General features: G+C 42.3%; 1 protein-coding gene across 9 annotated transcripts in view; it reads right to left on the reverse strand.

The window, feature by feature from the left end:
• Window positions 1-7,890: 7,890 nt before the first annotated feature.
• Window positions 7,891-14,652, reverse strand: part of ECT2 (epithelial cell transforming 2) — a 46,394-nt gene continuing 39,632 nt past the window's right edge. For 8 of the 9 annotated variants that reach the window (XM_081190074.1, XM_081190069.1, XM_081190073.1 and 5 more), the window contains 3 exons: window positions 14,145-14,252; window positions 12,822-12,968; window positions 7,891-9,157 (listed from right to left, as the gene is read on the reverse strand). In XM_081190074.1, coding sequence (XP_081046200.1) covers window positions 9,068-9,157; window positions 12,822-12,968; window positions 14,145-14,252 — 345 coding nt within the window. In that variant the 3' untranslated portion in view covers window positions 7,891-9,067. Of the gene's footprint in view, window positions 9,158-10,158; window positions 10,409-12,821; window positions 12,969-14,144; window positions 14,253-14,652 lie in introns of all 9 variants that reach the window. The other variant, XM_081190075.1, reaches the window with a different exon arrangement.

Genomic DNA, 14,652 nt, shown 5'->3' on the forward strand with positions numbered 1-14,652 from the left:
GCCCTTAGTGACCAGTGAAATTGGTTGAATATGGGGCTTATCTGCACTTACCTTCCATCCGCTCTTTCTAGGCACGGTCCCCAATTTAAACCTCCTTCTATTTTTGTTCTGGAGCTTTCTTCAAGAAAACCCACTCTTTTGAGCTCCTTCAGAGCAAACAGCAATCCATGGAACCCCAAGTTGGTGTTGGCTCCGACTGAGCACTAAAGTGCAGGGTTTTGTGAGGAAATCTCTAAGGCAAGGTGCGGGCGGGATACTCCGACATTGAGTTTTCTTTTTTTACTATTTTTACCATCACAGGGTATAAGGTGAAATATACAGTAGATTTCCAGGCCTTGGCAACTGCTTATAGGCTTCATCAATGCTTTCACAGGCACTCAGGAGGGGAAGCATTATGAAGACCATCTGATATCTGTTTTTCCTCCTAACCACTCACGTATCTGGATCCATCTTGTAGACACTATGCCTTCTGGACATTCCCAAAGACAATTTGTGTCCTGTTCTCCAGGCGTTCCCAATTAAATTTCCACAGATCAGGCCGGCCCCATATTCTTTTGGAAAATTAAGAGATTTCACTTATATCAGAGCACAAGGTAGTCCTAATCAAACCTGAGGCTGCCTTGGGCTTGCCTTCCACGCATAATGCCCCCTTTTTAATGAGCTCTGGATTTCGTCTGAGCAATGTTTTGAATATCATCACCAGCCATTTCTGTGAAGCGTTCTATCAAACATGGCTTCCCAACTCTTCGCAGGTTCCAGCACAGAGGGTGGGTGCTGACCGCCTCATAAAGAACTCCTACGCTTTCTTTAACAATGGAAAGCTGGAAAAAGTTAAAGTTAAAATATGCCGTTCTTGTTAAGGACCATTCTAGCGCTGGGAATGAATTAAATTGCGGAAATGGCCTCAAATCCTGGCGGGTGAACTGTCCCATTCTGTAGATGAAAGTTCAAGGCTTCATTGTCCTTCATGGGGATGCGGCAGAGATCCATGAGGGGAAATGGCACATGAGGGAACATGCCGAGCCATTGAGGCACCATTAGATACCTTTCTCTATTCTCGCCCACAGCGCTATCATTTCGCTTAAAAAAAAAAGTATGAAAAAACCCAACGCAGAATTTCATATTAGCCACCTAAGATAAAATGGCCTACAGACATTTTACTTCATGGAGGGATCAGAACATTAGCTTTTCCATCATCAAAGAGAAGGGACACATTTTCAATTATACTAAAACATACAAAGTGATATTTCAAGGAAGGATGAGGAAAACAGGGCTCGGTGTCATCCTCACCCAAAGCAAAGACTTGGTGACAAGCCTGCTTGCTGTTTTCTTATGTTTTTCATACTTTTCGTTTCTAAAGTTGTAAACTGCCTCAAACACCTTCAAACAGGCTTCTACAACAGAGTGCCCTCTGCCCCAGCCAGCATGGCCCAGGGGTCAGGGATGGCTAGAGACATGGTTCAGAGTATACGAAGGGCACCATATTAGCGAAGGTAGCTTTAACAGGGGGCATAGGTAAAGGTAAAGGGACCGCTGACTGTTAGATCCAGTCATGGACGACTCTGGGGTTGCGGCACTCATCTCACTTTACTGGCCGAGGGAGCCGGCGTACAGCTTCCAGGTCATGTGGCCAGCATGACTAAGCCGCTTCTGGTGAACCAGAGCAGCACACGGAAACGCCGTTTACCTTCCTGCTAGAGTGGTACCTATTTATCTACTTGCACTTTGACATGCTTTCAAACTGCTAGGTGGGCAGGAGCAGGGACGGAGCAATGGGAGCTCACCCCATAGCAGGGATTCGAACCGCTGACCTTCTGATCGGCAAGCCCTAGGCTCCGTGGTTTAACCCACAGCGCTATAGAAATGCAAGAAACAGAATGTGCCATGGGTTGATTGATTCTCAAAAAAAAATACCAGTTAAAATATTAACGATTAAGCTTCTCATCAGTTTGATGGGCAGGATGAGAACAAGATATTTGTTCCCCAAACCCTCGAACCCTGTCTATCCTCTGCATTTTCAGCAAACTTGACACCAGATGCAAGGACAGAGCTCCAGCCGCAACGTTTGGAACAAAGATGCTCCCTGTCCCCTTATTATCTCCAAGCAACCAGCTTAGATGGCTTTATAAAAGGGATTAGGACAAATCCATCACTCGTCAGGATGCCTATATGCAACCTCCAGGTGCAGTCAGCAGGATCCTGGGTACCAGTTTCTTGGGATCAGCAGCAGGATAGGACTATTGCCTTTATGCCCTGCTTGGGGGCTTCCTAGAAGCGTCTGATTGGCCACCCAACAGGATCCCAGACTAGATCAGCTTTTGGTCTGCTCCGGCTGGGCTTGTCTTATGTCCTTAATAGGCTGCCAGCCATGGCTCCCATAGCTGTGAACTGTTTTAAGTCCACAGCAGCACCAACAAAAAAATCAAATAATTAGACTGTTACCCATAGAGCTTTGCTAGCGTTCACAGCCTAGCAGAAACTTCTGATCTGAGAAGGTGCGAGCCTCCACTACTTTTTTAATTGGGAGCCTGATTCGTTCGCTGTTCCACTTGTAACACAGTGCAGTGCAGAGGAGAGAGAAAAGTGGGGGACCCAGGACTCTTTTGGAAATCAATTGTGCTCATGTTTACTTTCACCCCAGGCTATGATGCTGCAGAAGTAACCGAAATATTATCTTTGCCATCGCAGAGCAGCAGAAAGCAATGGAGGCGCTTCCCATCCAATATAGTCAATAAATCACTTCCTCTTTAGGCAAAGAAAGGGAGTTTGCATATTTATAAGGACACTGATGCTGAGAGGTAGTTAGTATCTTCTGTCTCTCCCCCTCCCCGTCACTCTGAACGGCAACCAGCAGCAAGCAGGCTCCGTCATTTTGAAAAGGTGCACGAAACAAAACTCCCGAGCCGTATGATTTATATTCCACTCCACTCCAGTCTAGAAGACTCTATAACTAGGTTAATGCTGAGCATGCTATGCTTTCCGGATGAGGAAAAGGACAAGACAAGTGCACACAGCAGCTCGCCAGGACTTATAAGAGAACAAAAAAAATCCCACAATATTCTGAAAAAGTAAGCTTTCCTTGGTTCTTCCGACTCAGCTCTGTACTAGGCAGAATAGGGCAATGATGGAGGGGCCTTTTAGCCTTCAATTCCTCAGGTTACGCAGGGAGAGAAATAGGGGCAGAGAGGACTGGATTATATTATGGAATTTAGAGTCTTATCTACACCACAAAATTAAAACTTGAACAGGAAGGGAAATAAATTAGTAAAACACCTATACACATCTGTAGCATAGTGTATGCCCTGTTTGGATCAAGTGTAGCTCCGGTGATTTAAATTAAGCTGCTTGGGCTTTGTGTAGCTGGAGTAGCATTTACAATATTTCATACTTGCAGCTCCATATTTCCCTTGGTCTGTTCTCAAGGACAAACATCCTTTAGCTAAAGGGATCTAAGTGAAAGCCACTTCACATATGATTGGAAGGCGTCAGCGAGAAATATGCTAGCAACTCTGGGGCTTTCTTTTCATGCTTGTGGAGTCTTGGGGAAATTTCATTCTACAACCAAAATAAATTATGGGTGATATCCAATGTTGGTCATTCTCAGCATACAGCCACTGAAGTCAACAACCTTCTTTCGTCCACTTACTTAAGTGGGTCCGTACCAAGTAAGACTTAGTTGGGTACCACTGTGTGTTGATCGTGCAAAATGAAGGATTATGCAGGCTGCCCAATCTAAACAAATACCGTATTTTTCGCTCTATAACACGCACTCGACCATAACACGCACATAGTTTTTAGAGGAGGAAAATCCGTAGGCATGCCACTCGTAGGCATTCCCTCCATAACACGCACAGACATTTCCCCTTACTTTTTAGGAGGAAAAAAGTGAGTGTTATGGTGCAAAAAATACGGTACTTATTTGACATCCTTTAGTTTTGATGCTTTTGAATTATAGTGCTGGAGGAGACTCTTGAGAGTCCCCTGGACTGAAAGAAGATCAAACCTATCCATTCTTAAGGAAATCAGCCCTGAGTGCTCACTGGAAGGACAGATCCTGAAGCTGAGACTCAATACTTTGGCCACCTCATGAGAAGAGAAGACTCCCTGAAAGACTCCCTGATGATGGGAAAGATGGAGGGCACAAGGAGAAGGGGACGACAGAGGACGAGATGGTTGGACAGTGTTCTCGAAGCTACTAGCATGAGTTTGACCAAACTGTGGGAGGCAATGGAGGACAGGAGTGCCTGACGTGCTCTGCTCCATGGGTTCACGAAGAGTTGGACACGACTAAACGACTAAGCAACAAGTTTTGCTAGTTAGGAGTGGGAGGAGGACAATGAAATCTTAAGTGAGTCATCTTGCTAGCTTCCACGATTCCACTAGGCATTGCCCATACCCTTTCAGCCACACAAGCTAGAAGCTTGCCTTTTTAAAACATTGAAGTCAAGATTCTCAGAAAGCTGGATTCTGTATTAAATGCTGCTTTTAGTGCTTTCCCCATGCATGTGATCCTGAGCACCAAATTAGTGCCACATGCTTTGTACACTGGGAGGCTTAAGCAGGAGTGAACAGACGAGCAAACTCTGACATTGATGAGAGACCAAAGCACAACAGATCATGCTTTTAGCCATTTTCCATTTCTGCTGGAATAGCGTTTCTAACTCAAGAGCGTCTCTTCCATCACAAGAGGACTCTCATTCATCAGCTTGTCATCGAGGTTCATATACCACTAAGTGTGCCATGTCACAAGAGCACACACCCATCACTTAGCACTTACCCCTTTAAAGCACCATGGAAGCAAACAAATATTCAATTTCCATATATTTGTTCAGCATAAACGGCCCTTGCAATGTGTGTTGTGCATGCTAAATTTAAATGAAGTGTTATTAAAGAAGCACATTTTGTTTATAACCACTGATCTCACATTCTCAACAGAGTAGATCAAGCTTGGAGGTCTGCCACCTCCTGTTTTGCAAATTAAGCTTCACCAACTCTGGAAGATTCCTAATACCAGGATGGATCTACAGGCCTCTCTCACACATACACACAACACAGAGAGCAGAATATCGAGAGCTGGGGTTTTTTCTGCATGCAGCACTCTCCAGAGGGGAAAGCATGTGATAATTTGGAACAAATAACCTTCGGGCAAAAAATAAAATAAAAATTAAATAGGTCACCCCAAATCACATGCATGTAATAGTCATGATCAAACACAGTGGTGCAGTTCTCTTTGAAATACTACCTAAACCTTCACATAAGGAAATACCTTCAATGAGAACCTTATGTTGTATCAGAACTATCTTTCATCGACCAAATGCATCCCTCATGAAAGTAAAAAACCCAGCCAAGAGGCGGCTAACAACCCCCTGCTTTTATAGGGGAAGAGTTAAGAACAAGAAGTTTTAATTTTTTAGTCTGTTCTATTGTGGTTGCCATTTTCTGTACATTTTAAATTATGGCTGTAAAATTATTTTAGTGATAATTCTATGGTGTGTATGTTTTTGGGTTTTTTTGCAAGCCGCTTTGTTTTCCCTACAATCGAGCAGAATATACATTTTATGAAACAAACAATCCCACCCTTTTCCTCATGAGACCAGAGTGCTCCATATAAGCGCTGCACTTCTCAGTCACAAGAGATTGTTGATTTTGGACCAAAGGTTCTTCCAGACTTATATTTTGTAAACACTCTCTGTTTTGCGAGCCAGTGTAGAATAAATGTCTGTGATTCCCAGTTACATTTGTGCCTTTGTGAGAGGGAGGGGTAAGGAAAGGAAAGCCAGTTAGTCAATCACATGCAGCCCCCTTAGGTAACAGTCTCAGGTATGGAGCTTTTAATTTTCCCACTCTCAGACAAGAGATGTTCAATTTCTTATATCCACTACAGAGTTTCACTGCTGTAATTTTTGAGCAGGTCCAAAGCTAGTTAGCCTTGTAATCTCCAATGGACAAACCAGCAAGATCTGCAACAAACAGGAAAAGCAAGCACATCCACATATAATAAGCAACAGTCCAAACAAGTAGACCAGGAAAATGGAGTCCAAAAACTTCACAACCCGAAAGCCAATATTAAAAATAATTAATGCTAATAAAAATAAAAGCTATTGCAACAATTGTGCATTAAAACATGTGAAATAAGCCTGCATAGTAATATTATTAGATACTGTTGTTGCAATATATTGTATTTTGCACCAACTATTTCTTAACTTCTTTTCAGCTCCCATGGACTTGGTCTGTGGTTCTTGAGGAATTCTAAAATAACCTATTTAAAAACAGCATGGCTCCGGTGAAAGAATAGTACGCAAGGCAACGATAGGTTGGATAGACTGGCAGCTTTCTAAAGGCAGGAGCTGCCAAAAAGAAGAGGACTATTTGTTTCTTGGCTCCACAAAGTGGCACAAAAGTTTTAACTTCAAGCTTTACATTCTAACAATAGGTTGTGTGGTGCTGAGAGACAAGAAACGAAGTCTTATATAGCAGTAGTTTTTTGTGGGTTTTTTAAAAAAAGAAACCTGCTAATGATGTGCAAACTGTGGCTTGTCCCACGATGAACAGTCTTCTTAATGCTGAAATAGTTTGCCCACCCACAGTCTGGCAGTGTAACAAATTCTATTAAAATTGTCACCTTTTTAGGGTTAGGAACCCTCCTGATGAAATGGGTGAGATTTGTTGAAGGGTGGAATTAGTTACGACCTTAAAGGCAAACATCTTTCTCCCTATGTCAGCACTGTACTCTACTGTTCCAGTCACTCGGTTCTATTTAAAGTTCCTAGTGCTGTTTGAAGAGGCATATATTCTCACTGCAAGCTATTAAAGCATTTATGGACTATGATGATTAATCTGTGTTCTTTTCTGAACAGAGGTGGTGGAACAGTTGTGAGAGTACCTGTTGCTTTTAAGTTATCCCCAGGAGTTAAGAGAGCTGCCCTTTGCTATGCGCTAAAAGGGCTCTTACACTGCAATTTCTTTTTCCTTTTCCTTTTTCTTGTTTATTAAGCATTTCAAGATCTAAAGACAGAAGCAGAAAACTGAACTAGCTGGAAACGACTGGCTTGCACACCCCTTATGCAGAGGGCCTCCTCGGTAGTGGCACCCTCCCTGTGGAACGCCTTTTCACCAGATGTCAAGGAAATAAACAACTATCTGACTTTAAGAAGACATCAGAAGGCAGCCCTGTTTAGGGAAGTTTTTAATGTTTGATGTTTTACCGCATTATTATTATTATTATGTTGGGAGCCACCCAGAGTGGCTGGGAAAACCCAGTCAGATGGGAGGGATATAAATAATAATAATAATTTGAGGTGCTTTCAAACTGCTAGGTTGGCAGGATGTCTGGTGGTAGCAAGTACTTAAAGGATAGAATGGTCGGCTGAACAGAGGGGTACACTCTACTAACCAGGAACTGCCGTTCCTCAAACAGCACACGGTCCAAGTGGGCTGGGTGACAGCAATCCCAAGGTCTCACGGACTTTGCTTGTTTCTGTGCACTTTGAAGGCCCTAACCCTTCACATTTGGGCATTTTAGAATTGTGACATAGAGAAGCTTTGGCACTCACAATTACTGGGCAAGTACCCATAATGCCACAAAAGCTTTTCCATTCCCACCCAGTAGATTCTGCATATTGTCATCTCTGCAGCGCTGTTGTCTCCAGACCCTCAGTCTTTTCTCTCTTTGAAGAAGGAATGAAGCTTAAGGAGCAATTCAACAGGGAGAGGATTTCATTGTTCAAAGTAAGCAGTAATAGACATGTCCTTGGTGAATTTTCCACTCTAAGAAATGCTCAAAAGCAGCTGAATAGGATGCACGTTGTTTGCGTTGCTAGGATATTGCAAAAAATATTCAATGAACTTGGGAGGGTGGGATCTGCAGGGGTAAACATGAAAAATTAAAGATAAGCGACACAAACCACTCTATTTATTTACACAGGTTTCTGCCAGTATAGAATTGTAAAAGATACAAGTAGTAAAAAAAAAGTGGCACAGGTTACACTTATTAGTAGCAGTCAGTGGTTAAGAGAAAATGGGAAATTAGAAATCCCACCCACTCCAACCCCCATAAATGGACAGCAACAGACCAAGTTTATTGTATGCAGAAACTTAATTTTCAGAGGGAGTTTAGAAGTATAGCCTGAAAACTTGATATTCAAAAAGTTTAAGATGTGAGAAAATACCGTATTAAAAAAACCCTACAGAAAACAAGGTGAACATTTTTATATGAAAGCCTTTGAATAATAAAAAATAGCAGCTGTAGATATTGAAATCAGATCTACATTTTCATCTCCATATGAAATCTGTGCACAAAAACTAAGTATATTGAAAAATTGAAGTGTTTCACTTAAGTTTTAGATATAGCTTTTTTATATTAAAAAAAATGGTCCCCATTCAAAAATTATAAATACAATTTAGTTCAGTGATTTTTCTAGGGGCTTCCACTTCAGGTAATTTTGCATTTTGTTGGGCAACAGTAAAACTTAGCAGCTAAAGAGCGTCAGACCAACAGACATGTGGGCCAACCATTTGCATATTTCCACTAAACCACCACCACCGATGCACTTTCATCATGCTTGAAGTATAATTTAGGCTTTAAAAAAACAGTTTTATACTTTAAACAGTAAGCAAGTGTTTCACTTTGGATATTGGTCTATGCAATGGTTAATTCAAACCGTCAGCCTCTAAACATACAAACACTATTTTAAAAGCGAAATCCGCAATCCTCAGCCAGTGCGGGCATCAGTGAGCAACTTCTGAATATCCGCAGGCAGGTCCAACATTGGTTTATTCATAACGTCACTGAGCAATGTTTACACTAAGCAGAATATTTCCATTATGCCAATAGGATGATTTGTGCAAAGGAATATGTTCTCTCCAAGCCAAGGTTGAGTTCTTCAGTTGTTTAGTAGGCACATCAGACAACTCTTGGTGATTAATTTAGTGTTATCTAAAACGCTTACTAATTCCCACTAAGTGCTAACTAAGTACCACCGTTCATGTCAGTAAATGGTCACTTCAAAAAGCTAGACCACTTTCCGTCAGTCAAAATTGTAAGTTGCAACTCCATTTCCTGTCCATGTCATATTAAGTGAGTAGTTGACCGACTTAAAGTATGGCTCCTCTTTTCAAACACTAATGGCAGGTTGATCAAGGACGGAGAGTGGATGCCCTGTTCAAAGAAAAGAAGAAATATTAAGTGTATACATCTCCCGTGGAAGAAATACTTCTAATGTGTGCCTGGAAAAGGAGGGGGGATTCAAGGGGATCACAAGGAAGCAGAGATCTTCCCCGCTTTAAAATCCAGGTTTTCAAAGTGTCAGCAAGTTAGGCGGACATACGTCTTCAGAAACACTATTGAGAGGTTGTGTGTGTGTTGCATTTCTATTAAGCAGCAGCTTCTCCAACTCAGCCTTTCGACATGTAAGGTTTTCTAATGTAGCCAAGCCTCAAGAGAAATAAAGATGAGGCATTGCTTTCTACTTAAACGTATGCAAGAGCAGTTCTGCCCTCGCTGCATTTTCGTGCCTTCAAAGTGGCGTCTAAAAGAAGGACAAGAAAGATAGAACAACCCTCACGGACTATTATAAGATCGCTATACATTTTACAACTCTATCACAATCACAATCATCCACAATCGCTATACAACTCAAAGGTTTTGTTTTTGTATAGGGCAAGCTTCAAGGTCATTTAAAAATACTGACAGCTTGCAGCAGGCAAAGGGTATTGTAATTGGTCCTAGAATATATTTAATAGGAGCTCCTAACCCCCCCAAAAATAGTGCCCTGCAGGTCACTTTAGCCAAATGACTTATCCGGTTATCTTAGTAATTCTGCTACACACCCATTGCAAGAGATTGAAGGAATGGACAGAACTTCCAAATGTCAAAGCTACCTTTTTCTCAAGTAAACAGCCACATAGTTTTGTTTTCTAAAAAAGCATATGTACCTTAAAATGCCAGAAAACATGGAAAGAAACCCAGAGCAAGATCAGTATCAGTGGTGACCATGCAAACACCATTAATTTGAATGAAGGAATTCAAGCATTTTGGGACAGAAGTGAAAGTGCGCTTAAGAGAGGCCCAGCACCTGGAAAATATTAGACTGTAGGCCTTATTTAAGGCCAGTCTCTTTGCCTCCGAGAAGTGCCCAACAAGGAGGTGGCAGAGCTCACTTTAGGCGGCCCTCTGGTCATCAGTCGCTTCCTCTCTGGTGGTGCTGATGACTGGGCAAGGACTGGGCAGGGAACAGGTGTTTAGGCTGTCAGAGCTGGAAGCAACTCTCCCTTCTACACCGTGGGAAGCAGCTATCAGAGGCCGAGGCCTAGAGCTCGGGGAGTTCCCATCAACGGAGTTGGAACGCTGCACACTAACAATGTGCTTAACTGGTTCACATAAACTGTACGTAGAAGCGCAGCGAGTAATCTAAAAACATTGTGGGAAGATGGGAACGGAGAGTTAATCCACACATTGCATTCAGTCCAGATCTATCACGATCTCCCATTGTGCTTCTCCCCGTACCATTTTATTTTAGATTAAGGAAGAGCCTGGCTAGGCTGACAAGCCAAGGACAACGTACTAACTGCTTCCTTTGAGCCCTTCAGTCCAAGATGTGCTTGAACTAGATTTACCTTTCAGAGATTACGATGCTCCACCTGTATGACTAATCCCTCTGTTCTGTATTTCAGTAATTCATACCTTCCAAAACAAAAGTCTCTTTCAACCCAAGGACATTCTACTGCTGGGAAATGCCTGTTGTGTTGTAGAGTGGGAGAAGGAGGGGGGCACTAAAGCAATTCTGGCTCTAAGAAGAGATCTGCAGGTGTATGACACCACCTAGTTTAAGCCTTCAAACCTAGTTTATATATCAAAGTACATCCAAATTATAAAGCGCTCACTGTGCTTAAATTGCAAGAGTCAATTTTTTTTTTAATGGCACGATATGGCCTAGATTTCATCTTCAGTGGCTATCTCCATGTTTGCTCATTCATCTTCCATGAAAATACTTAGCAGTACGTGGAGTAAGTTGCATACTTCATTACAGTCATCATTGCAACAATAAATGCCGATATTACAAGTGAAGTGTCTATGAGTGGACCTAAAGCCAATAAAATTGACCAGTTTGGCAAAGGTCATCGGGTGAGCACATTGCAGAGACAAGGACTGAACTGGAGATTACTGGGCTTAAAGGTCAGTCTTAATCGGTCTCTATGCTACCCCTGCGATAGGAGTCTTTAAATGATTTGGTCAACATTGCCATTTCAGGGATGACACAGGAACATGTTCAAAACCACCCAGCATATCCATCATGGCTGTATTGAGCCTTATCTCCCAGTTCAGAAACAGGTTCTGCCCAACAAATCGTCTGCACTTTTAGGAAATAACTAATTACTCATCTAACAATAGCCCCCTTTTCTTAACATCTACAGACCTAACATCTGCACCCTTTCCTCCACTGGGCAAAAAAAATCTTTTGGAGTCTGCAAAAATTCTATTCAAAGGCTTGCAGAACCCTCTGCTCTAAGAGGCTCACCCAGAATACCAACATCATAATATCAGTAAAAATGGGTTGGGATCTTTCATAATATCAGTAAAAGTGGGTTGGGATCAGGTAAACTAAGTAGAGAACTGTGACATTTTATGGGTTTTGATGCAATGGAGCAGAGAAAAGAAATTTCCAGCTCACAACAGCTGGAGAACTATGTATGTTCTGGGAATGAGGTCTATCTATCCAGTTTAGAATGGTAGAGACTGTCTGGCAGGATGGCAGCACCAAATTGTGTTTTCAAGAGATATTGAGCATTCCCATTTCAAGTGCTGTTACGGTGCAAGGACACCCTCTTAAGGTTATTTCCCTTAAGGCCTGATGTAGAAAAGGAAAACTTGGCCGTGCTTGTTGTGGTTAGCTGAACAGTTCATCAGAGGAGCAAGCAGCCCTGCCGTGGAGACAAGGCCAGCCACCCTTCATTGGCTTCATTCACCTAGCACCGCTCGACGCCATCACAAAACATTGAACGCAGCTCCTCCAAAGGGACTAACAGTCCAAATGTACATTTATCTATATGATTCAAGAGCGTCTTTCCATCCCATGCTTTCGATTAATCTTTATAGCTGTAATATTTTTAACTACTCCTTGTCACTTTTCTTTTTTCTTTCTTTCTTCTTTTCTGGGAAGCCCTTTTTTTGCCAAAACACATAACCACAAGACATTTAATAAGATCCAAATTCCCCTAAAGGAAGGCTATAGCTCAGTGTTCGAGAATCTGCTCAGGGTGCAGAAGGTTCTACGTTCAGACCCTGGCATCTCCAGATAGGGCTGGGACAGACCACATTTGAAACCCTGAAGAGCTGCTGCCAGCCAGTGTAGGCTATACTGAGCTAGATGGGCTCAATTGCCTGACTCAGTATAAGGCAGTTTCCCATGCACCCTAGCCCACAACCCAACTTTTATCTACCAAAAAGGAATTTCCTGCGCTCAGATTGTTCTCTCTTTCATGGCTGCAGAACCTCTGAGCACCTTCGTAGCTCAGTTTCTGAAACGTTTTGTTTTCTCAAATGTCTTTAATTGGTCACAAGAGAGCAGATTTTCTTCTGTAAGATACATTCCTCACTATCTCCTCCAGGCATGCTCACTTCTGCCTGACATTTAGAGTGGATTTCTCTACTACAATTGAGATCTTTTAATTACATTGACCACACAGGTGTTATGACTTCCGGAGAGAGATTAACAGACATGATTACAATAAGCTTCATTATTGAAATAAGAACAGTGCAGGAGCCAGCCTCCCCACTCGGGGCTTTTATATTATTCAAGACTTCTCTGGGAAAAGTCACTTACAGCTAGCGATGAAGTACTGGCAACGCGTCCTCCTAAGTAATTCTCACTAGCTGGGAAGAAAGTCCTTCCTTCGACGCTGCTGTGCGCCATCAATGCTCTCCGGAGCGCTCTCTTTGGTGTCTTGGAGAATGAGAATGCTCGTGTGACCTGCAGAGTTTTAAGAACCACGTTAAGTAAACTGTAGAAAAGACTACAGTGTTACCCTTATTTAAAATACGGGGAAATCGATTCCACGTTTTTCAGTAAGGCTTCTTCTGCTGTTCTACGCTGATACATTTTGTTGCATTTTGCTTACCACTAGCCAAAGCAGCAAGGATTAAATATATTCGATATATTCGATAAGAACATAACATCCCAGGTGGATCAGACAAGATTCCCATCTAGTCTAGCATCCTCTCATCACAGTGGCCAGCCAGATGTGTACAACACATCTGCAGTCCAACAGCGCTCACCCCACTTGTGATTCCCGGGAACTGGTACTCAGAGACATACTGCCTCTGGCAATATAGCCATGGAGGCTAATAATGCAGCCTTACCCTCCATGAATTTGCCTAATGTTCCTTTAAAGCCATCCAACCATCTTGTTCCCATTCATGCCTATTCCAGCCTCACACTTCATATCGCTATAGATTTGCTAATCAAACAACATTATATTACTTTTTTTCCCCTAACACAAACCAACCAAGATTCTTAATGCACTTAAAAGACTAACACATTTATTATGGTGTAAGCTTCTGTGGACTAGAGCTCGCTTCCTCAGACGCAGGATCAACATCTATATTGAGAGGAATGAGGGGGGAGGAATCATACATAGAGAAAGAGTCACACCCTGGATATAGAAAGGTGGGGGAACTGTAAATAGTGGAATCAAATGCCAAATAGTGGAAGTGACATAAAAGGCCCCTGTTTTCACTGTCAAAAACAAAAACCCAAAACTAACAAGGCCCTACCCCCCTCAGATTTGTCACAATTTGTTTCAACATGAAAAAGTTATGATCTTTTTACTGGTGCCAAACTCTCAAACTCTGTGCTGGAATAGTAATACGTAAAAGACTGAGAGAAGACCACATGCATCAGCTAAAAGCTCCTTACAAAATTGAGGGCTACTGCACAATATACCTCTGGAAACATTTGTCAGTAGTTTACATTCATTCTCTCCTGATGTGCGGAGCATGTGCAAGTGTCACATTTAGGCTCAAATATTCCAGTGCAATAAAACTTGTCACCGGGAAGGGAACTGAATGGGTTTTGCCCCCAAATGAAAAACCTTGATGCGAGAAGATAGCTTCAGAATAGCATTTGTTTATTAGTTAAACCTTGTACCTTTTTGGATGTTTTTTTAATGGCCCGGGATGCCCTGCTCAGTGTGCTGTCCACATCCTTCGTGCTTACTTCAATGGAATCCGGATCAGTAGCATAAATGAGATCTTCCTGCAAAGGAAAGAAGGCTTGAGAACTTACTCGAAGGCGAAGCCACCGTGAGAGTAAAAGATTCACGTTTCAAAAATCAACAGCAGACTTCAAATTCTCAGACACCGTCCTCAGATTCTCACTACCAAAGACAAAACTTTCCAGATAGGAGTTGCAAACCTTCAGAACTCTACTGCTTAGCCAGCAGGTAGGAAAAACAAAGAGCAAAATTAAAGGCTTTACTGCCACCATGTGGGGCATGGAAGTCAGTGTACACATCGCTATGAAAAAGCGAAGTCCCTTTAGTCTGGAAAAGGGAAAGTTTGTGACTTCAACTGACAAGGTGGCAACCATTCCTAAGTCCAGTCTAACCTAGTGATGGGGATCCCTCAACATTCAGAGTTTATGACAGCAGCTAAAA

The sequence above is a fragment of the Podarcis bocagei genome, assembly GCF_964188305.1.
Source record: "Podarcis bocagei genome assembly, chromosome: 4".
In the NCBI taxonomy this organism is placed as follows: Eukaryota; Metazoa; Chordata; class Lepidosauria; order Squamata; family Lacertidae; genus Podarcis; species Podarcis bocagei.